The sequence below is a fragment of the Lagenorhynchus albirostris genome, chromosome X, assembly GCF_949774975.1.
Source record: "Lagenorhynchus albirostris chromosome X, mLagAlb1.1, whole genome shotgun sequence".
Taxonomy (NCBI): Eukaryota; Metazoa; Chordata; class Mammalia; order Artiodactyla; family Delphinidae; genus Lagenorhynchus; species Lagenorhynchus albirostris.
The window spans coordinates 114,359,816-114,384,829 of record NC_083116.1 but is presented as its reverse complement, the minus strand read 5'-3'; the positions used below and the strand labels follow the sequence as shown (position 1 = coordinate 114,384,829).

The 25,014-nt window shown below is 34.8% G+C and overlaps 1 protein-coding gene across 4 annotated transcripts in view; it reads left to right on the top strand.

Moving 5' to 3' along the window:
* The window catches only part of CNKSR2 (connector enhancer of kinase suppressor of Ras 2), a 258,143-nt gene that overhangs the window by 82,122 nt on the left and 151,007 nt on the right, over positions 1–25,014 (top strand). For all 4 annotated transcript variants that reach the window (XM_060137023.1, XM_060137022.1, XM_060137021.1 and 1 more), the window contains exon 5: positions 15,119–15,160. In XM_060137023.1, coding sequence (XP_059993006.1) covers positions 15,119–15,160 — 42 coding nt within the window. The remainder of the gene's footprint in view (positions 1–15,118; positions 15,161–25,014) is intronic.

Genomic DNA, 25,014 nt, shown 5'->3' with positions numbered 1-25,014 from the left:
CTTACCTTTTATGGCAAAATAGGTTAGTGAGCTTTGATATAAAGTAGATCTGAATTCATTATGGCTCTGCTCTTTACAAACTGTATGAACTTGGACAGATTACTTCATATCTCTGATAACTGTGTCTTTATTTGTAAAGTGGATCACCAACCACCTTGTTGGATTATTGTAGGTGAATTTATGTGAATATTGGAAATTGATCTAGTTCATGATCTGGCATTTTAGTGGGTGCTTAATAAATGGCAATTTTAGTTACCTTGTATAGCAAAAGATCTTTGGAAACTCTCTCAGTTAGTTTGTTGTTTCACACAAAATTTAAAGGAGTGATTCTCTGCTTACTTTTGGTACTGAGGGGCAATGAAGAAAGACCTGTTTCTACAATGAGTGATTTTTTATAAAGAATTTTGGTTTAATTTCGGATGATTTTAGAATTTAAGGCAAATTGGTAACTATATATGTTTCATATTCTGGATGATATTTTGAAATGTCCATGTTCAAATGGAATACAGAAATTAATTTTGGTTACTTGTGAATTTGCCATCCCTATCAACATATTCAAGCAACCTAGAGTTGAAAATGGAAAACTCAAAACTTGTAAAGGTAAAAGGCTAGTGTATAATTAATAGTCAGTCTTACAGAATGTGTGTTGTAATAGGGATATTAAGATTCAAGTAGTAGTGAAGTACATGTAAAGTTCTAAAATGGGGATATAAATTATACTGGGGTAGGCAGGCTATATTCTGTGGTTCATGTAGTAAGTATTAAACCATATGAAAGCTCAGCCAGGATAGTCTATCATTCATCTCAAACACAGCTTTAAATATTATTTTTGCTGTATTTTCAGGGTTAGTGTTTAAGCCTTCCTGAATCAGACATTCTAGGTGACCTGAAAAATGGACTTGGGCTCTTGGGATTTGAAACTGGTACATTTCAGACCAAAAACGAGGACAAACTTTATATGTAATTTTTAAACAGTATGAATTACATTACTTAGCGTACCTGTTGAAGGCAATATGAAAGATACTGTTTTTTTTATTTTATATTTAAGCAATATATTTTAGTTCAATACTCAGTCCTTTAAGTTTTCTTCAGTTGTTTCGGTTGATGATGAATAAGCAAAGCCATTATCTTTTTAAACTTTTCTTTATAATCCTAACGTAATGAATCAGGAGTTAGATATAGAACTATTAGGCACAGTACCCAGATAGCTTGAGGACGATTTTTCTGAAGACAAATATAAAACTAAAAACATATAGAGGGCTTCCCTGGTGGCGCAGTGGTTGGGAGTCCGCCTGCCGAGGCGGGGGACACGGGTTCGTGCCCCAGTCCGGGAGGATCCCACATGCCGCAGAGCGGCTGGACCCCTGGGCCATAGCCACTGAGCCTGCGCGTCTGGAGCCTGTGCTCCGCAACGGGAGAGGCCACAACAGTGAGAGGCCCGCGTACCGCAAAAAAACAAACAAACAAAAAAACATATAGAATTTGCAAAGCTGAGATTATGCTGTGTATATATGTCTGTATCCCTTTGAAGGCCTAGAATATAGCATTATAATCTGAATAGATATAAATACACAAACAGAGAGAAAGAGAAATCCTCATTCTTGATGTTAAAAAAAAACATGATTATTGGTAGCTGCAAATTTTCTGAAGGCTCAGACTGAAAGGTAAAGAAGAGTGATGAAATTATTACATGATAATAAGACTTTAGGAAAGCATCTTTCTGACACTTTTTTTGTGAAAAATAACTTTAAAACTTACTATATATTATATGAAAATGAAATAGGCTGTTTTTATAGGTTTATTCTTTTACAAACCTAGACTATATTGCATGTTATCTGAGCATCTTACCAAAACACTTTTAAAGATGTAGATAGTATCACCATTAATAATAACAGAAGAACTAGATGTGTGGTGTAGTATACTAATTAAATTCTTTTAGATAGCAAATGACAGGATACTGTTTCTCAGACATCTGTTTTGTCACTATTACATTTCTAAATTTATGTAATATTATATATATACACACAAAAGAATGCATGTCATATATATGTTTTGAAGCATAAGAATAATCAGATACTCATAAATTGGCCATTTAATTTACTAACTAGAACATTACCAACATTGTCTTAGTTATAACTGTGCTCCTCCCCATCTCATTACCCTGCCTCTTCTCAGGGTGTTTTTTTTTTTTTCATAAAATAGTTGCATACATTTTCTAAACATCTCATTTAGTTATGCTTGTCTTTGTGCTTTATAAAAATAGTATCACTCTGCATATTACTTTTTTCACTTGATGTATTTCTGAACTCATTCATGTTTTGTTTAGTCACTGTAGTTCATTCACTTTCACTTCATATAATACTTAATTGTGTGTATATACTCCAATGTGTATCCATTCTCCTGACCATGAATATTTGGATATATACTTACATTTAGTTATGTATGTAGGAGAGTAATTGCTGGCTTATACAGTATACACATGCTCGTCTTTACAAATGTACCACATCCTGTTCCCAAAGTTTTTATTGCTTATTTATGTAATGTACTTTCATTGTCTTCCCACCTTCTGAATTACTATATTTTGTCTTATTATGCAGTTCACCTTTTGAGAGGCTTTTAAAATTTTCTCACAAAGACTCCAAGAAGATAGAACTTTTACCATTATTGCTATATTATATATAAGGAAACAGATGTAGAAAGATGGGTTAGGTGATTCTTAACCCTTGTAGGTGGTCAGTTTTTCAGAAGAGAATCCCTGATATGCTCCCATTTGTAATGTATTGTGATGATTCTTTTTAAAGAATCAAGCCAAAAGTAATACTAATCCATTTAAGAAAAGATTTGCAGTGGTGAATGCAAGTTGTCTGCCTTTTGCACCTCTGTGTCTCCAGTGCCTGGCAAATAAATGTCTGTTGAAAGAATGAAAGGATTAATTTTCCCCGTAAAATTTCATGTAAAAAGGGGTTACAGGATTTTAAATGTAGCTGCTGTAACTGATTCTGATGCTGATGAAAACCTGAGAGAGAACTAAACAGAGTTGATAAAATCCAGGTATATCATGATTATTACAGATACAAAATTAGTCCTTAAAATTTTAAGGCTGCTTCTTCCTATTTCTTCTCATTTTAATGCTTGTAACTCCAGGGAGATGAGTTGGGAGAGACAGTGGTGATGGCACCAGTCTCCTTGTGAAACTGGTAATGAGCTAGTGAATTGGGGAGAGGAGGGGAAAGGAATTATTGTGGAGAGGATCAGAAGCTTGGAGGGGAGGGCTGGTTTTGGAGCTAAAAAAGGTTCCTAGTACTGTCCAGTCTGCTTCCCACCCTCCCCAAATAAATCCATGTGTGCATTTCTGAGTAGCATTTAGAATGCTTTTGTAGCTTAAAAATTCCAATTTTGATCTGATAGCAAATTTAGAAACCTGAGCCCTAAAGGAATATAGAACATGATGTTACTGGACTATGCAGTGCCATAGCAGGAGTTATCAAAGTACCTAAAGGGAAAAATCAAAAGGTTTGATTAGGTAACTTTATTGGTTCTGGTTCTGCAAATATTTTCTTGTGTATCTTGCTCTTATTTAAGTGCTATCTGCAAAGTTTTTAATGTCTTTTGAAATGTCTACCCTAGCACTATTCAGCAGTTATTAATACCATAACTATTAATTTCCTTTTCAGTGTCTCACTGTTTTCCACAGCCCTCCTCACACCACTAAATATCTCACTAGGCCTCCTGTTTCCTCCCATTTAAACTGTCTGCACAAATGTTCTCCTGCCCTGTCTCCCCACAAAGATTCTGAACTGCCTTTTAAAATTGAAATGTATTTGGCCCTTGGCTCTTCTGTTCATCTTTTTAACCCCTCCCTCAAACCACATTATCTGGATAAATCCTATTCCTTATGACATTTAAAAAGTATTAGCAAGAAAAAAAGGGCTATATAAAGTGTAATAGGCAAGCGATAGTATCATTACTATTTTGAGGTTGGCAAAATGCTTTTACAACATGTTATCAGATTTGTTCCTCACAATAATCAGGTGAAGTAGGTAGACCAGATGTCATCCCAATTTTGTAAATGAGTAAATGGAATTTTAGAGAGGGACCGTGACATAGTCAGTTAGTGACATGGCCAGGACTCAGATCCAGGTGCTTTGACATGGTTTTCATACTTCTTGCTCATTGTTTCTCAAGTTTGGCCTCATCTTAGAATCAAGTAAAGAACTCTTTATTTAAAAACACTGATATCTGGGTCCAATCCAAGACCTATTAAATTAGACTCTCTGTGGTGGGGTTGTAATCAGTATTTTTTAAATGATGCCTCAGTTGATTCTAATGTGGAGCCAAAGTTGATAACAACCGTGATATAGTCACACTTTACTGGTTTAGTATGAGATGAACGTGAGGTGGGAAGAAAATGTATGTGATCAAGAACAGTGTTTACCAATGGTTGGTCCATGGACCATGATTCACCCAGGGAGGCTTGCTAAACATGCATATTCCCTGGACTTCATCACAGCACAGTATGCATGACTGAGAACTATGGATCAGGAGGTTCAACTATTGGTAGGTGATATCAACCCAGAGCCCACACTTTTATAAAAGAGACTAGTTAAAGTTTTGAATTTACAACTGTAGTTATCAACTCATAGTCTATCTGTGCCGTACATGCATATCCAAAGGGATTAGACTTGTCCTTTGAAACATCAAATATAAGTTATTAACGAAAATGGTCATTGTGCATTTGTAATAAGGGGGGAACCAGTGCTAGAAACTAATGTGGTGTCAACAGACAGAGGCAGGAACTAGAGTTACTAAAACAAGAAGGAATAATAATAACATTTTTAGCATTTATTATGAATTATATTATGACTTACATGGATTATATCATTGAATCATTACACGAAATCTATGACATAGATTTTCATACTTACATAAGATGAATGCAGCAAATCAAAGAAAATATAGAGCTACTAGTTATAGGCACTGATTTTCTGAGGCATTTTGCCCTGCTGCTGAAGTAGTTTTTAATAACCCAGGCCTCTTGGGTTGGGTCAGAATAACCACCAACATCAGATAGGTAATTCAGATGAAATTAGCCCTAACACAAGTGAAATAATGGATTGAAATTGTAATTGATAGTGGCAGGTTGAAGAACTGGTCAGAATTAAGTAATTATGCAAGTGAGCATGAATCAAACTTAAAAAAATGAGGCAAAAATTCTCTAAAATACAAGATGGGAAAAGACTAGATTTGCATGAAGGTAGCAGAATGTAGTCTGAGGTTAATTGTGAATTACATTGTGTGAGGAGTGATATAGCACCTCATATTTCCTGAAATGAAGAGGTATGGTATGTAAAATTCATAGAGTAGTTACTGCATTAAACTCTGCGTTGGTTAGGTCTTCATTTGCTTGAGTGTTCTGTATTTCTCTCTTTTATGGAGGATTGTATCAGTCAAAGTAAGCTAGATTATGCTGTACTAACAACCTGAAAATGTTAGTGGCTTTTAATAATACTCATGTCCAGTGGTCATGTTCCATGTCCATCCTGGGTTGCTATAGCTGTTCTCCACATCCTCTTCACTTCAAAGCTCAGAGTAGCCTCTTCTTGAACACTGCTGGCAGAGGGAAAAGAGAGCATGGTGAACTATGTACTGGTTCTTAAAGTTTCTGCGTGGAAATAAGACATAGCACTTCGGCTCACATTTTGTTGAACAAAGTTAAGTCATAGATCCATGGCCAACATCAGTGACTCCGGGAAGTTTACTTTTCCCTTAAAAAAAGAAAGTATATATTTAGAAATCATAATACAAATCTGCTACAGTAATGAATCTCTAAAAAATTCCAATATAGCATTATACCAGAATTTTAAGGACAACAGTGTTTATTTGAATATAAGGAAAGAGACAATAAAATTAGGTGCTGAAATTTTAAATATCAAGAAAACAGCTTGGTAAAGGTTGAATTTGAAGAATTTCTTATGTTCCCTCAATGGTGTGTTTGTATGCATGTGTGTGTCTCTTGGTATTTTAAGTATAATCTACTGGAATATGGGGTGGTAGGTTTGGTGGGAGGGGGAGACTTCTCGAATTTTTTCAAAGCATAAAATTCTGCCTTATAATCATTCAGTGTTATGACTAGGAAACACTAAATGGATACTGATTTTGTGTAATATCTATTGTGAAGGTGTACCACGTTAAGCCTAGATTTGAGCTAATAGTATTACTCGGACAGTTTAGTATTGTCTAGGATTTAAATATCTTATCGTCATCAGTGATCTATAAATATTTATTGAGTGCCCAGGTAAGTGGCACTTTTTCATATGTTGGACACAGTTACTGAAAAGAAATGGTTTCATTTTGTCCAAGAAAGTGCATTCTAAGTAGATAAAAAGGACAAAGATACATGAGCTTAAGGAATTTTGTAAACTAATACTTAGAATTTGTTTCACATATACTATAACTTCCATTTATTTTCTGGCAGCCAAGTGTATGATGTTGAATTGAAGAATTAATGTTTATATGTTTATTTGTAATGGGGTGTGGTATTTATCTTTGCTAGAACTCTTTAGTTGAATTTGTCACAAGGGAAAAATTGTCTCCCAATTTTAGACCCTATAGATTTTCTTTTCATTGTGATATGTTAGATGGTCATTACAGTAAGTAACTTGAACATGTGGAAGCTAGAGAGACTTACAAAGAAATTTTAGCTTCATTGAATGAATATAAAATTCTTGATATCTTTTGCATAATATGAATCTTCATGCTGAGAAAGGCCCAATTATTTTTGTTGAAAATATCTGCTGAGATCATGCAGATTAAAGTTTAAAACCAAACTCATGTTTAAAGTTATTTTAAAACTGTGAAACTCTATTTTTGTACAAAATAGTATGAAGAGACTAAGTGTACTGTACTAGTTTGTATAGCAGTTAGTTTTGTTTTAAAAATATGGCTTTAAAAGTTTCATTTTTTTACACGTAACCTATAAAACCAGTGTTAAATATTTACTGTGGAATATGAAAATAGAGAATTAATGGAAGAAAATAATCATAACTGATAAATTCACATTTTATTTATAGAGTGTCAGAGCACCTTGAGAAATTAAAGAGACAGTGCAGTTGAATATAAGATTCCTTCTTTGAAAATATTGACAATCTAATGGGAAAGACTAAGACTAACATATAGATTACTGATGGAAACATAAAATATGTACAGTTAGTAGTTATCTGATTGGCCATTCAAAATCATTTAGGTCTTGACTCAAGACATGCAGAATAAACAAACTTGGTTCATAATGGGGATTAACTCATTCACTGCCCCTTCAAGTTGTCAAAACAAAGCTATTAAAGTTACAGGATCACAATCTCACTCTAATGAGTTTTCTAGTCAATGGTACATTGACTTGACATTTTTACTTTTTATGCCTTTTGACAGTTCAATCTTGAAAAGCCTCAGTGGATTTTGGATTTGTTGGAGAGCCACTTAGATGCTGAAAAACACGATCAGACTCACTTCTGCTTGTACCCCCAAGTCTCTATATGCTAAAAGATTAGTTTCCACACCCTTTCAACTGTTGGAACATTAGTCTTTCATTGTCAAGTGGAAGGCGAGAGTGATTAGAGTCAAATGGGGTTTCATTTTAGATGACCTCCTGGGGGAGAACTGGAGCAGTATTTTGAAAAGGAATATGATCCAAGATGCAGAAGAATATGGTTATGTTCACCAACAGAAAGTCTAGGATGGCCTCTGAGGTCGTGCCCACCCACACATTCTCCTCCCATTCTTTGTTAATTGCACTTTTTATGTTACACCTTGTAACCTTATTTAACCTAATGAAAATCTTAGCCAATTCTTTTAAAAACTGGTCATTTTAAAATTTCAACAGATACCATCCTTCATGAACATTCTTCTTCTCATTCCAAAATCACATCAGAAAGACTAACAAGTATGTGGTCATTGAGTCAGTCACAACGGTGAAGGGATTGCCAAGGAGGTAGTTGTGGGGTTATTGTACCTCTGCCTTGTTTGCCAATGACATTTATCTGAAATTAGAATGAAACTATGGCGTTTTGATAACACGTTCAGGAAGGATGTCGATGCCTGTCTATTCACCGTGGACATTCTTCTTTGTACTCGGGACACTCAGTCAGCTTTCTGTCTCTGATGAATCTTAATTTAGTTTGGACTTTTATCTTTCATCCATTGCAAATCTTTTATCACTGGCACTGCTTTCTCTGTGCCCACAAAGCTATGTGATGGGTACTTTGGATTCATTTTCATGCTTTTCCATATATTACCTTACAAAGAGAATTGGTGTCATTGTACTGTGTGGCTACTGTAGATGTCATAGTAGACTGGAATCTGCCCTTTGCTGAAGGAAAAAAAACTGAAGGATCTGGTTAATGACTGGGAATTAAATCCCTTTATGTTTTCTTCCCAGATATTGCTTTTACTGTTATTTGTTTCTTGGTAAATGGCTTCTCCAACTGTTGGATGGACTATAGTATATTTCTCTAGACCTGCACTGCTGTCTAACATGGTAACCGCTAGCTGCATGTGGCAATTTTGGGGGGTTTTTTGGCCGCACCTCGCGTCTTGCGGGGTCTTAGTTCCCCGACCAGGGATTGAACCTGGGCCACAGCAGTGAAAGGGCAGAGTCCTAACCACTGTACTGCCTGGGAATTCCTTGCATGTAGTAGTTGAAATGTAAATTTAATTAAAATTAAGTAAAATTATAAATTCAGTTCCTCATTTGCACTAGCCACATTTCAAGTGCTTAATAGCCACACATGTCTAATGACTATTGAATTAGATAGCACAGACATAGAATATATTATTATAACTCTATTATCACTGTAAGTTGTATTAGATATGTCTCTGTAACACCACTTTCTCCATTTACTCCTGACCACACAACTAACTCTTCCTCCATCTGGCTCTTAAACATAAGCATTGTCTGATCTTGTCCTTAGCTATCTTCTCACTACACATATTCTTTTTTGATGAATTCATTGTTGTTTTTCTTGTACCTTTAATTGTCTGTTTAATGTAAATATTTCCCAGATCTGGTTGTATTCTAGATCCACTTCAGCTTTTTCAGCTACTTGCTGGACAGCTTTGTATATGTCCTCTCAGCAACTTCTAATTTTATATGCCCAAAATAGAATTATTTTATTCTCCCTAAATTCTCTCCTCCTATCATCTCTACAGTGTTATTCATCCATTAGCCCTGGGGTAATGTTTAACTTTCCTCTCCCCATTATTCTCTGTATCTAATGAATCAGTCGCCCAGTTCACTCATTCCTGGCTACATGTATGTCATCCACCTCTCCTCATCTCCCCTTCCACCATCATAACATCAGTTCAAGTCCTAATTACATATCACATTTTCTATTGAAAAATTATTCCGACTGACCTCCCTGCCTCCAGCCTTTCTCCCTTCCGAATCCATGCCTTCTTCCTCATCATTTTCATAAAACATACGTTTGATCACATACTTCCCATACTCACACATCCGTGAGCCCTCCCTTGTAGCAGAGTCAAGAGCATACTTATTCATCCTCCCTAGAGTTGAAATGTCTACTTGGTATGTCTAGAAAGGTACACAACTTTCCAGGTCTCTTCCATCTGAGACCTGGCACCAAAGTTACTCCTGTAACTAAAGGAAAGGAACAAGAGGAAAGGAACTATGAGAAAAGGAACAAGAGATGTCTATTTGAGTTGTTAAGCTAGACCATAGAGTTTGAACTCTGCTCCCACCCCACCCCACCTCACCCCTGTATCCCCCCAGCACACACACACACACACACACACACACACACACACACACACACACGCTTATCATTCACATTGCTGTTTAACACCAACCATGGCACTAGGTAAGCTACCCTGACTTCAACCTCACCCAAATGAAAGTCACAAGAAATTGTCAATCGACTGAGTTAAGTCTTTGCTACCCTAATAGAATGGGTCTTCAAAATAGATTGTTATACAAAAATAAAGCTTTTATTCCCTTTAAAACAACAAAATTCCTCCAGCCTATCATTAGTAGCTCTCCACAATATGACATGTTTTTCTAAGCTTTCTTTCTCACTGCACTCACCCCACATACCTTACACTCTAGCCAAATTGGTCTGTTTACTCCTGATTGTGCCCTTGTTCAGTGTGTTCACATAATTTGGAACGATCTTTCCTCATGAACCCCCAATTTCCAGATTTAAAAGCTATTTAAGACCAGCTAAAATATCATCTCTTCCAGAAGGTCATTCCAGAGTTAACAAGTAAGGATTTATCTCCTTTTTAGGGGGATCTTCTGTTAGCATTTATCTTGTTTACGTTGTATTATTATTTGAGTAGTTTCACCTACTTCTCTACTAAATAATGAAATAATGGCCAAGGACCAAGTTTAATTTATCTTTGATCACGCAATAGTCCCTGACAGTGAATTGCATTTAGAAGATGCGAAAAAAAAATTGTAAGCAAAGCAATATTTTTTATATTATTTGTATAAATGTACTATAATATATGTACTAAAAAGATACAGATGAAAATTTATAGCATTTATAGTTATAAAGTTCCATGGAATAGTATATAACATTAGAGATATACACTATTTCTCTTCACTCTCTCTTTATGTATTCAATATTAATAACTTCTGTACTGTTCTTGTGACTATCTATAATACACAGTTGATGAGAAATATTACTTGTACTGAGCATCCTAATCCCCAGATGACAAAGTATTCAACATTTATGGTAAAATATTTGATGGAATTTTTTAATGTATTCTGCTCAGTATAGCAACTGAATCATTGTTTCACAGAAAGGGTAACTGATTATGATCCTGTGTGGGTGATCTTATTTTGCTAAGAAAAAAAGGGATCAAAACTAAAGAAACACTCCTCTTTTTTATGAATATTGTCATATTAGGAATTTGGGGCATTTAAATGTGCATCACATGGTTTGTATAAGCATTATATGTAAAAAGGATAAAGAAGAAATGCAAGTGTTATTTTGCATGTACAGTAAAAGACAGCATGAGCTACTGAAGAAAATTCCTGGGAGTATATAGTGGCATAGCTCTAAATCCAATTTTAAAAATCTAAATTTAATCCTAACCTAAAAATAACTAGAACGTCAGAGGTGTGCCTTTCCATAGTATGAATAAGTTCATAAAATGGAGATTTCTCCCTATGCAGTGCGATTTTATTTTTAAAACTTGGGGGTATGACCTTTTGGGGAAAGATTTGGCCCTAAGTGGTAACAAAACCCACACTTCAGAAGCAAATACTTTAAAATCACAATTTGATGGAAATAAAATAACTTACTGATAAGATGACTCCCTCAAAGTACCTAGGGCTGTATAAATATTTAGCACGATAAAATGAACTCCAAGAAATTATAGCTTAACTAAATAGAACATAGTCATTTAGTTTCTATTCTTCTCCCTAATATAAAGCAGCAGGTTAATATGTGCTTTTTGTGTTGTTCTGCTTTATTGTTTTGTTTTTTTTATGCTGTGTCTCAACCTTTGTGAAAGCCTTTGGTTTTCAATAATGAAGAGGCATTCTGGCTGAAAGAAGGTAGAGATACAGACAAGTAGAAGCAGTATTCAAAGTAGTAAGCTATTTAAAGAGAAATAAGTTTACTAGCAGGAAAAAAGAAAAACCAATCAATAAATTGGGGGAACGTGTAACCAAAACACAAAGCTCTGAGAAGCTGAGAACTGTTTAGAGTGAGCTAGCAGATACTGTTTTTAAAGCAGTTTACTGTTTTATGGATTCTATATATTTGATCATTTTTGGTTTGATTTGGTTTGGTATTCTTCTATCACATGATATCCTATGAAATAGAATACGTATTTCTCAAAATATTATCTTTATCAAAATCATCTTGAGGACCCGTACTCTGGATCTACTGAATCTCTATTTCTGGGGATGGACCTAGGGATCAGCATTTTAACCCACTCCCCCCAAGTGATTCTCACATGTATACAGAAGTAAAATCTGAAAAATCACTGCAGTAGCTTAACTGTGTTTGGGTGTACTTTCATTGCTTTTGCAGTAATGCCTTTATTTTCTTTGCCTAAAGGACCTACTTTTTTCTAAGACCCAATTAAAAGCCACCTTTCCTGATTTTTTTAAGGCAAAGTTAAAGTTGTTTCCTCCTCTACTTCCCCAGCCCCATGATCCTGCCTTTATTATAGTAATTATTGGTGTCCCAGAAGTCTTAGTGCATATTTAAGCTTTAATAACTTCACATATATAAATATGGTGCAGACATCATTTGAATTTTAATTATTTCAATTTCTTTTACAATCATTTAGTTTTATATCAAATGGTAAGTTTTTAATTTTAATATTTGTGTGTGACAGTTTTTTAGACCCATGGAAATACTCGGCCACCTTAGTCACCGGATGTAGCTCCCTTAGACTTTATCTTGTGGGGTCATCTCAGTATGCATCAGTGCTTCATTCTTTGAATAATACTAAGGCCAGGATCACAAATGTAATCCTTTTAGTCACTGAGGAGGAGCAGCTGATGAAAGTTTTTACAAAGTTTGAAATTTGACTTGCACAATGTATAGCCCAATACAGTGGTTTTGTTGAATTTTAATAAGAAATATATTAATATTTTTAAATTTTAAATAATTGACCTTTCATATGTTGATTTGTATAACTTCATGGCATTTATACTTCTAAAGTTATTGAAACGTAAAACTGCCTGAAGACTAGAATTCTACATATTTTAACTTATTTGTGTGAATGCCTATCTCCTTAAACTGCACTTCTCTAAGCCATGTTTTATTCATCCTTACATCCTTAACACAGATGATTAATATTTGCTGAATCAAGAGGAAAAGTACATCTATTATACATTATCCAATTGGTTTAATATATTCAATATTATTAAACTGTTACTAAATATATTTAGATACATTTAGTATATGTAAAATCTAGCTTCAAACATATTAATATACTTAATATTTAGTAATATTTACTGTTTCCATCCATTACAGTTATCCTTTTAGATGCTCAAATTGTTCCATCTCTGGCCAGTGAGAATCTCTTCATGTTGGCTTCTGAGTCCTACTGACACAATACTCGTAGTCTTTAATAGCTTCTTTCTATCTTGTGTCACAATATAATCCATGCTCCTCTTGTACAGTTCCTATCCCAGATCTGGTATTAGCCATTTTCCAGGAAGGCTTGGGAAATGGTATTTGAAGACCACCAATTGTGGGGAGTTCGTTTATTACTAAATTGGTCATTGTTTCTATGCTTTTTCAGTGGACAGAGCTAAGAGAAGCATACAAACATACATACATACATAATACATCAAGAGACTCTGAGGTTTTTACTTAACTTCTTATATATGTATCTGCTTTCTCCCATGCTAAAATTACTTACCAATGTCACCAAGAGTGATAGAATGATACTGTCATATAACTGTTCAATTGCTTCATCCTATAAAACACACACAACAGTTTCAACAAAACAGTAACAGAATAACAACACTACTACCAAACCAACAATATGGTTACTGAAAATAGTATAAGATTTTGGTTAACAGTTCTTTTTCTTATATCATACTAGGGATGTACAAGTAGAGTATATTTTAAAGAGACTTGAAATAGTTACTCTGTGTGATTATTCTATCACTAGCAGAATATTCATTTAGATCATATTTACTTTTTTCCTTGAGAAGAATCCCTTTGAAGTTTGAACATTTAATCATATCCTCTGATTCTAGGAAGGTAGGTAATTAATGAAACTTGCATCCGTTACAGCTGAAGCTAGCTGTAGAGGCAGCATGGGGAAACTGGGCAACTTCCCAGCTTTTCCCAAATCGTCTCTTCCCAGTGTAATTGTGTTTGAAGTTAATTCTGTAAAATTGGACTCTTCCAAATTCAGATGTAAGTACAAATGCACTTTCCAAATATAAATGTTTTATCTACACCTTGGCTCCTCTGTACACATAATTCATAGTTAATTATTAAGAGTTGACTTTATATGAGTATATAGACACAGATATGATGGTGTTTGCAGCAAACTTCTCCTTTGGTACAGAATGGCAAGGCCCAATCCTTAAGTATTTCTATTAGTTTGTGAAATGAATTAGGCCAAATTTAACTTTAAAATTTTTGGCCCGATAAGAATATGTACTTCTTCTGACAAGGTATTGTGGTGAAGTGGCATTACCAAAAGCTATGTTGAGTAAGATTCCTTTGTGTCAAAATTAAATTCAGGGGAAAAAATGACGTGGATTCTCATTCCTCGAAATATGCAGTGTTGTGGAATATGGATATTTTTTTCAAAGTTAGATAGCCAAATAATAATTAGTTAACTTTATATTTTAACATAAAAGTAATTAGTTTAAAATTTTTAAATGATACAGAGCAACAATAATTCATACTTAAAATGTTTTTATCATTTACTGTATGCCAGATAGTGCTAAGCCATTTATTTCATTTCCTCATTTGATTCTCACACATCCTTATTGGTTTACTTATAATATCATGCCCATTTTATAAAGTCCTTGAGTAAACTGAACCATAGAAACACGAAGTTTCTAAGCAAAGATCATTTTGCTATATTACTGCTTATTGTAAGTCTAGCAATTGCAGATAAAAAGACAATGGTGAATTTTTAAAAATAATTTTTTTGTAATTTCAGGAACTCAAATTTAGGCAAGAACTATAAACTTGATATTCATTAGTAGCATATATCAATTTTAAGTGCATAATAAAAGTGTATTTAATATCTTGCAGTAAAGTATTTTTGAGATTTTTGATATGACTATTGAAATAAGTACTAGTGTTTTTCTTAATGTTCCAATCTATAATAAATCAGTATTTGAAATGTTGGAAATATTTCAACAAAATACATTTATCACATGTAAAAGTTTAGACAGGAAATGATTATAGTAATTTTTCCAATATTTGTTTTTATATCTATTCAATGTATATTATCCTTTATTATGTGTGTTTAAAATTAGTAAAATTAGAAAACACAGCTAAGCAAAAATTAAAATCCCTGTAACTGACCATCAGAGCTAACCAATGTGAATATATTAGTTAAAAGGAATGCTTGATTTTTTAAAATTAATGTATATGTTTCTTATTTTTAGGATTGTACTGTATATGAAACAGAAAATAAAATTCTTCATGTGGTAAGTATACTTGGATTTATTTTCACCTTCATTACAAAATATGTATTCCTTTGTTTAACTAGCTATTAAGTAAAAAGCTACAGCCTATAAAAAAGTGAGCCCTGTATATTTTATAGGAAAAGTACAAAAAGATCAAAACGTAACAGGTTATATTAGTTATAACCATTCTATTGTAACTTAATAGAAAAATATGACACAGTACTTTAAGATTGTAGTATGTAGCAAGGTTAAAATGCAATAAAGAATCTAGAGAAAAGGAAATTTGAAATAAGAATTTTTCACTCTTGACCTGTGACAAAAAGAGATCAAAGTATTTGGTTGTATAACAGAGATAATTTACCTCTGTTGTCATTTGGATGAAGTACTTCATAAAATAATCAAACTGCCTTTACTCTGATTCTGTGTTCACCAACCTTCTAAATTTTAACTTGGCCATATTTATTGAATCAATTCATGACTTTGCATGTGTTTCATTTTATTACTAGAAATACTGAGTTATGAGTACATTATACTTTGTAGAAAGGCATCTTCTTTCTTCTTAATGAAGTTTGCTGGTTTTCTTTTTTTTAATAAATTTATTTATTTACCTTTGGCTGCATTGGGTCTTCATTGCTACACACTGGCTTTCTCTAGTTGTGATGAGCAGGGGCTACTCTTCGTTGAGGTGCACGGGCTTCTGATTGCGGTGGCTTCTCTTGTTGCAGAGTATGGGCTCTAGGCGCGCGGGCTTCAGTAGTTGTGGCATGTGGGCTCAGTAGTTGTGGCTCACGGGCCCTAGAGCACAGGCTCAGTAGTGGCGCACAGGCTTAGTTGCTCCACAGCATGTGGGATCTTCCCGGACCAGGGCTTGAACCCGTGTCCCCTGCGTTGGCAGGCAGATTCTTAACCACTGCGCCACCAGGGAAGCCCTTGCTGCTGCTTTTCTTTGTTAATCCATTTCTTGGTTAATGCTCATCTGCCCTAATAACTTCACCTCTATTAGATATGAGTGACAGCATAAATAACATTGAAGAAGTTTAGAAATAAATGCAATATATTTACTTCGGCGATTTTGCATTTCAGCTAGTGAGAATTTAAAGATCTTGTCTGATAATGATTGAGACAGTGGATTGCATTAACCAATCAATTCAGCTCAGAAAGCGCTTGTATTTTCATGTTATTATTCTACTGCCCTTCCTGGCCTTTTTACGCAAGGATGGCCCAGCCTTCACTAGAAGGTTGTATACTTGTGTATTACTTTTCTAACAGTAAGAATTATTTTTTAAAAATAATAAAATAGTATAGTATTCCACTTGGTATGTAATGCTGGGATACTTTATTTATTTATCTATTTATTTTTGAAGCATAGTTAACTTTACAATGGAATACTTTCTTTAAAACAAAATTTTCAGAAAAGTCTCTTTCTAGGTTTCCTGTAATATAGAAGAAATCACTTGGAGTCTAAAAATCTGTGTCTGAATCCTAGTTCTATCACTTTCTATCTCAGTGACCTTAGTCAAGTGATTTAACATTTTTTGAGCTTTTGCTCTTTTTTAAGGTAAATTTTAACAATTAAAAAAAATTTACTAAGATAAAATTATGTTAGTTCCAGGTATACAACATAATGATTCAATATTTGTAAGAGACTTTGTTCTTAATATGTAAGGTGAGTGTGTGTACTCATATAACCTAGTAGAGATTACAGTAGCTTGAGATATGCACTAGAACATAAACCGCCTCAGACCAGACCCAATATCTTTATTTTGCCTGGAAGGTAAGGGAGGCATTTGTCAAGAGGAAGGAGAACTTATCACTTATGAAAACCTGCTCTATCCTAGGAATTCCAGAGGCAGTACAAGCATCAGAGTGTTCTTCAATACCTGGGCAAACTGAGATAGCTCAGGAAAGTTGTAAGGTGTGTCTTTTCCTGACATAGATCTCTATTTAAAGATGAGTAAAGAAAAAGAATGGGAAAGAGAAGAGGAAGTATCCTCTCATATATTAGAAGAAAATCTTTCCCCATGAAGTAAGTTTATTAAGAACATCTATTTAATATTCTCAATAAGAACTAAAAGAACATTGTTTTATTAAAATAGAATACCATACTATAAAGAAGGTAAGGCCACTATAAACTGAGCATAATATGGACTAAGAAAACAGTCTCTAAAACTCAGAACATGGAAAAAGAAATTAAACCATGCTGAAAGCAGCAAAAAGCAGACTCGATATTGAAGAAAATTGAAACAGTGAGACACAAGATAAACTTTAATGATGCTCAGTTATTTAGTAAATTACTGAAAAGACAAAAAATGAGAGAAGATAATAGCTATGGAGTATAGATTATGGATAACCCACCTTCAATTAATTGTTAGTTTCTAAGAAAGAAAGTAATAGGAAACAAAGATATAATAGAATAATTTAGAAATAGAAATAGGGAAATTTGGATTACTCAACAAAGTCAGAAAATGTGTTGGAAAGATAACAGCTTCAACAACAAATGAACTTATATACAAAACAGAAATAGAACCACAGACATAGAAAACAAACTTATGGTTACCAAAGGGGAAAGGTGGGGGGAAGGATAAATTAGGAGTTTGGGATTAACATATACACACTACTGTATATAAAATAGGTAACCAACAAGGACCTCCTGTATAGCACAGAGAACTATACTCAATATTTTGTAATAACCTATAAGGGAAAAGAATCTGAAAAAAATAGATATAAATGTGTGTATAGCTGAATCACTCTGCTGTACACCTGAAACTAACACATCATTGTAAATCAACTATACTTCAATTTAAAAAAAGAAAAATTTCAAGATATTTTCTGTAACATTTTACAATTTCTATGGCAAGAAGCAACTTTACATTCATTCAACCAGTGGCAAGAGAGAGATGTGAGGTTTTGACTTCAAAGAAACAAATTTTAGAGTGTATTCACATATTTACTCTGAAACCCTAACTGCCAGAAGACAATGGAACAAAATCCATAAGCCTTTGAAGCAAAACTGTTTATATCTAACTAAATTATCATTCACAAGTGAAAGCAATAAAAAGATATTTTTTAGATCAGCAAGATCAGTAAAGGACCATTTTGAAAAGTATACTTGAATATGTTTACCAAATAAATGAAACAAAAGTTGAATTCCAGGATAGGAAGGTTGTGGTAGCAAAGGCCTGAAGGTGAACAACAAAACCAGATGAGATGGTGTCTTAGTTCGTTCCCGCTGCTTTAACAAAAATACAGTAGACTGGGTGGCTTAAACAACAAACATTTTTCACTCTTCTGGAGGCTAGGCTGTCCAAGATCAGGGCACCAGTAGATTTGGTGTCTAGTGAGGGCCTGTTCCCTGATTCATAGAGGGTCTTCACATGGTGGAAGAGGCAAGGGGAGCTCTGTGGGGTTTCTTTTATAACGACTCTAATCCCATTCAAGAAGGCTTCAAACTCATGACCCAGTTACCTCTCAAAGGCTCCACTTGCAAATACCATCACACTGGGGATTAGGTTTCAGCATATGAATTTGGGGGGGATACAAACTTTGAGTCTATAACAGATGGAGAGAAATAAAAAAGTATATGAGTTCTAACTACTATTTTTTAAATGAGGGTTTTTAATGATAAATCAAAAATATAATGCAAATATCATTGAATTTATATATTTTTTAAAGAGACAAGCTCTGTATTTCTAAATTAAACCACAAAGACTACCATTACTTTCCAGTGGCAGTTATCCTCAGAAAACAAGGATTTCCTGTAAAACTAATGAAATACAAATTTTCACCGATCGATTCATAAACACAAATACACATACACACACTAACACACACTAAAAATATCCAAATGCTGGTGAGAATCTGATGAAATTAGAATGGACACACCGTATTGCTAGGCATGTACGTTCATAAAACCTTTTTAAGTTTTAGTCAATTTCAAGGCTCAAAAACATTAATACTGTACTAACATTTATGTAGTGTTTAACATATGCCTTAGGCACTATTTTAAATGCTCGGTATAAACTAACTCATTTGGTCCTCATAACAACCTTATGAGGTAGGTATTATTACTATCATCTCCATTTTACAGATGAGGAAACGGAAGCATAAAGAGGTTAGATGACTTTTGCCAAGTGACACAGTTGGTCTGGCCCCAGAGTCCATATTCCTATACTATCTTGGGAATCTAGTCTAAAAATAAATTCTAAAACATAATAGCGTTTTCTGTAGAAAGAGTTTATAGCAGAATTATATGTAATAATGAAAAATAGGCAATAATAGGTTAATGCTTCAGTAAACTATGGTGTATTCACAGGATTAAATATTCTATTTAATACTATTTGAAGTTGTATTTGTGAATATATGATTTATGAATAAATTATCCATAAATAAATTTATGAATATACCAAAAATATTTTGTGACAATATTAATGGAAACATTCTAAATGATAATGTTAAGTAAAAACCAGATTCAAAACATTATAAACACAGAATAAATCACTATTGAAAATTGAAAAAGAAAATATTCAATATTAATATTTACTGTGTTTATTTGGTAAGATGATAGCTGATGTTTTTTGTTTGTTCATTTCAAATGTCCTCCCAAGTTTCTTCAGTTAGTTTATGTTACTTTTATAATTTTTCATTATAAAAGTAAATATTTATTATGTTTATAATCCTGATGGCCTTGAATGGATAGTTTTATTCTCTACATAATGAAATAGTCAAAAGAAACTTGGACAATCCATAGGTTACATTTCCTGTTCAGCTTTTTTATCTTTAAAATTGGAGAGAGTTGTTTATGAGAAAGTAGTAGACTCTGAGGACCAAAAAGCTGGGTAGAAAAGAGGGTTGGTTGGTTTCAGTGGTAGACAGAGATGTCCATCAATATGAAATGTGAGAATGAATAAAAGGAGACTGGGCAGCTTGGGTTTCCTTGGAATTTGCCATTAAATATAATGGGACAGATGGCAGAGTGTGACCGTAAAGGACAAAAGGAAATGCAGATATCAATGTACTATATATCTGAGTGCTTGTCACCTGATGATAAAGAGGAATATATTTCACCTCTCTTGATTTGATATTTCCCTCTCAGTTAGGCTTTGTCGCTGATTTCGTGTTCCCTGGCATGCTGGAGCCCATCTGTTTTTGCTCTGCACAGATCCTTGTTTTATACAGGAAATCAGATGCAGGGAATCTGGAGTTCTCTTCAGTTCTCTACCCTACTTTCCCCTTACTGCCACCTTTCACTACAATCTTTGAATCTGGAGACAGAAGCATTCCCGAGAAGCCATTTCAGACCTTGTGCTTTAGCAGACTTATTCTGCTTGTCACAGCTCTGCTGCTCTCGCTGGTGAACCGCGAACACTTGTCAGCTTTGATAAGCTCATGGAAATCCCAGGCCAGGCATTGATCATTAAAGTCACATTGTTTAAATCAGATTGTACTGAACTCAAATACACCTTTTACATTAACCAACAGTGTGATCTTGTATATGGCACTTGCTTTGTGCTAGCATTTTACCCTCATCGTTTTTATAAAAATAATGAGAGGAATAAATAAAGTAAATGCCTATTTTATTATTTTAGTGTTAACACTATCTTTTCATTGTGTAGTACTTTACAGTTTACAGGGTATTTTCATGAATGCTCTCTCTTCTCTCTTCTCTCTTCTTTCTTTTCTCTCCAAGCTATTTTTTTCATTATTTATTTAGGTTTGATCATGAATTAGGCTTGTTTTGGCTTGTTAACTATTTGTTTCATTTCATGAAAATTTTGTGTGTACTTTTTTCCTTCCTTTAAGTGTATGCGTTCTTTACTCTGAAGCTCCATTTGGGTTGAGACTATTGTTCCTTCTCCGCTATCTAGACTAGAAATGGCTAAAACCGCGTAGAACCAACAGTTAGGTTAAGAGAAGAGCCTGGAGGAGAAAATTAAAAGGTCATTTTAGACTTTGCCCCACCATCTATATCATATCATTTATGTAAGCATAGTTTCCCTCTTCTAATCTCCCAAAACCTTGCGGATGTAAGTACTAGGGCAGCAGCATGCCCCATAATAAAAGTCATCATATTAATATTTTATCTTTAGAGATTTCTTGAAAACAGTGGCGGTCTAATTACTTTATAAAAATAATCTTATTTTGGTCCCTGAAGCTGTGAAATGGCAGCTTTGCCAATTATAGACTCTTCGCTTAAAGCTGTGATCTTGGGCCATTGCAAACTGAATGTTTTTGTATGGTTGACATTTTGGTTGTAACTGTAGCATTTGAACATACAAATTATGGTCAGTCTCATTAAAACATGAATTGTAATACTGAGTTTTGTAGATATAAAGCATTAGGATGCTTCTTTGTTTGAAAGTTAATGTGACCCTTCTATTTTGGCCCCCTTCACTGTCTTTGTGGTCAATGTAAAGAAGCACGCTAACTCTATTACCGAAATAGGCCTCGATTTCTTGAGTGTCGTATTAGATTATCTTCAGGTTTTGGCAGTTTGGTGCTTTATTGCTTTATAAATTTTTTAACTGTAAATTAAGTTCTCCACAACTGATGTCTTGTGCAGGAATGAAGACATCCAGATAGAGTATGATGGAGTTAGAAGTTGTTTGTCTTTTATGGGACAAAAAAAAATGTGTGTATACTAATGGGAATGTAACCACACATAAAAAAATCAAAATAATCTGTTTTCACTGTCTTTTTAGTGTGTCTTTATGATTTGGATACAGTATGTAAGTTGGTATATTATGGATGTTTTTGCTAATATCACATTTGCTGAAAACATTATGCATTGTAAAATGCTTTCATATTCAGATTGACTCAGAGTGTACAATCCTCACTCTCAAAGAGTGTTCATTTTAGTTGTTGAGTCAAGTGAGGCTGAGTAATGTAATAGAAAGAGCAGCAATTTGAGAGTTAAAAAGATTTTGTGTACTGACCCCATTCTGGCACTTACTAGCTGTGAACAAACTAAATTAGCCTTTCTGATTACGCTGGGGGATTGGAGTGTCTGTGATTTCAAAGGTCTAAATGCCACAAATCTTTGGTGACTAACTCACAAGATCAGTAGAAAACAGTATGACCACATAAAAGAGAGAAATTTGGGGCTTCCCTGTTGGCACAGTGGTTGGGAGTCCGCCTGCCAATGCAGGGGACACGGGTTCGTGCCCCAGTCTGGGAGGATCCCACATGCCGCGGAGCGGCTGGGCCCGTGAGCCATGGCCGCTGAGCCTGCGCGTCCGGAGCCTGTGCTCCGCAACGGGAGAGGCCACAACAGTGAGAGGCCCGTGTACCAGAAAAAAAAAAAGAGAGAGAGAGAGAAATTGAAGGACTATCTTAATCTAAGACCATTCTTTATGTGATCAAAGACACTATGGATTTTTAAAAACTATAGTTATTGTTACTATAAATGTAAAGATTTCTTCAAAAAGATAATTGAATCAGTCTGGAGATGGATATCACACGATAACTTAAACAAGGGAAGTTTAATCTAAATAATTACTAAACTGTGATAGAAGAGTACCGATATAGATGTAAAGAGACTCTAAAGCATGCCCTAGGGCTGGGGGAGAGTACCCAAGGAAGGACAGATTGAGGTGGACACCTTCCCCCACACTGAGGGTCAGAAATCATTAGAACAGTCAGGTTGCGGCTTCATTGAGTTGCCTAAACCAGAGCTGGCCCAGACAAGCAGGAAACAACCTTCCAGGATACAGGCAAGTGATGCTGGTAGGAGAGCTCACAGAGAGAGTAGGGTGCTGACCATGGGTATGAGGCTGAGAGGGCCACAGGATGGTGGTCACTGAGCCCAGACTGAGGCTGTGAGGTCACTGAGGGACTGCATAGTCTGGGCATCATGGATGTCCCCACACACGTGTGTCACTGATGGACCTTGTAGCAGAAGCAAGAAAAAGCAAAACACTGCCCAAAGGGAAGAGAAGCCTCCTTCTCCCTGCAGTATCCCTCCAGCACCCTCTACTGGCACAAACTTAACACTGTCCTTACTGTGAAGTAGATATATTTGAAGAGACCTGCCTGTCATCATAGAGGAAACACTGAAGGGTGAATTTGGAGCTGAGAACCAGTAAACTAATAACTGGTACAATGCAATTAGCTCTTTTCTCCATAATATCATATATGGAAACTTTGAATTTCTCTACTATATGTAAAGACATTGCTCCCAGGTCTCTGCTATTTGTTCCCTATTTGCCCATAAGCTGTATATATAGTGCCTGGATTTTCCAGAAGCTCATCCAATCATAATGAACAGCTTCACTCTTGCTGTTTGAATCTAAAGTAAAATTAAATCATCTTCCTAATAACCTACATCTTATTCGAGCCACTAATATGTCCAGACCCTTGTTAATCTTGAGCCTGGAAAGTAGTGTGCCCAAGAATGAGTACTCCTCTCATCTGTCTGGGGACTCCCTGCAAGCCTGCCTGGCTCTGCTTCCTGCCCCTGAGAGAGCAGGCAAATAGGGTGGAGATTTTCCCAGATCCAGTTCTGGTTTCCAGCTGACTGTTTCCCTATCAGAAATCAAAGGAGCAATGGAGGCTCTTGTCCCACCTTTAATTCAGACCAGGATGTCTCAGGAAGGTAGTTGGAAGTTGGAAGTGTCATGCGTCCACTTCTTGCTCATCAATGTAGGTGCACATTTGGGACTGATGTTCTCTCACTGTTTCGTACTGACTTCATCATTCTTAGATGATGATTATTTTAAAGTGTTATTGCTTCTTTTCCGTGATCAGGAACACAAGGACAGCATGGTTAATGTCAGTGATGTTAAGGACAAAGCCAAATACATCACCGGAAACACTGTCCCGGGTTGAGAAATCCTTGAGCATAGCAGTGGCATTTGAATCATGGAGTAGATACCCAGTGATTGTTGAATGAATGCATGGCTTAATGAAGCAGTGGTGATGGTGATTTCTTTCCGTTTTGCTAATTGTTTTGTTGTGTTTTTTCCCCACCATCAGAGTTTGAAAGCTAAAGGGATTGCAGACTTTTCCAGGCCTTGTTGGAACAAAGTTCATATGACCTTTATTATTTATTTGCAAATATAGTTGCTTTCTGAAGCTATTTGAAACTCTTTAATCTTTGCTGTGTACAAATATAATTTTTACATGGGTTTAAAGTTGAAATTTTATTCTGTTGTATTAGTTTTTTAAGTTTAAAAAACTTTCTATTCAATTCTCTTTACTCATATGAGCAAGAAATTCTTCCTGTGTTGGGGAATATGTATGTAGATTAATACTTTTTAACATCAATTTAAATTCTCTTTATCAATTTTACCCTTTCAAATTTACCTGTGATTGTTCACTCCTGTGTCTTTTTTTTAAATTTTTATTTTATGTTGCAGTATAGTTGATTTACAATGTTGTGTTAGTTTCGGATGTACAGCAAAGTGATTCAGTTATACATTTATCTATTCTTTTTCCCATTTAGGTCATAATAGAACATTGAGTGGAGCTCCCTGTGCTATACAGTAGGTTTAGGGTACCATTATAATTAGAAATGCAAAATTTGCTAGCTCAACAGAGATCTGGCAAGTACTACAAATACTGTATTCCTGAATGAGGCTTATATAATTTAGAGTTCTCACTATTTAATATGGAATAAATTTGCACTATTTTATAAAAACAAAGCTTCTCTTGTTCACCAAAGATGATGCAAATATCCTGCTCAGTTGGCACAGAGTTGTGTGATTTATAATACTGAATTATACTAATATATAAACCAAACAATAAAATATGCTCTGTCCTCTGGACTATTTTAATTGAACTATTATTTATATCAATAACTATTTTAATATGTACACACTATTTATCAAAATGAAACTTTTGTTATTGTTTTCCAGGTTACTGATAAGAAACCTGGATTA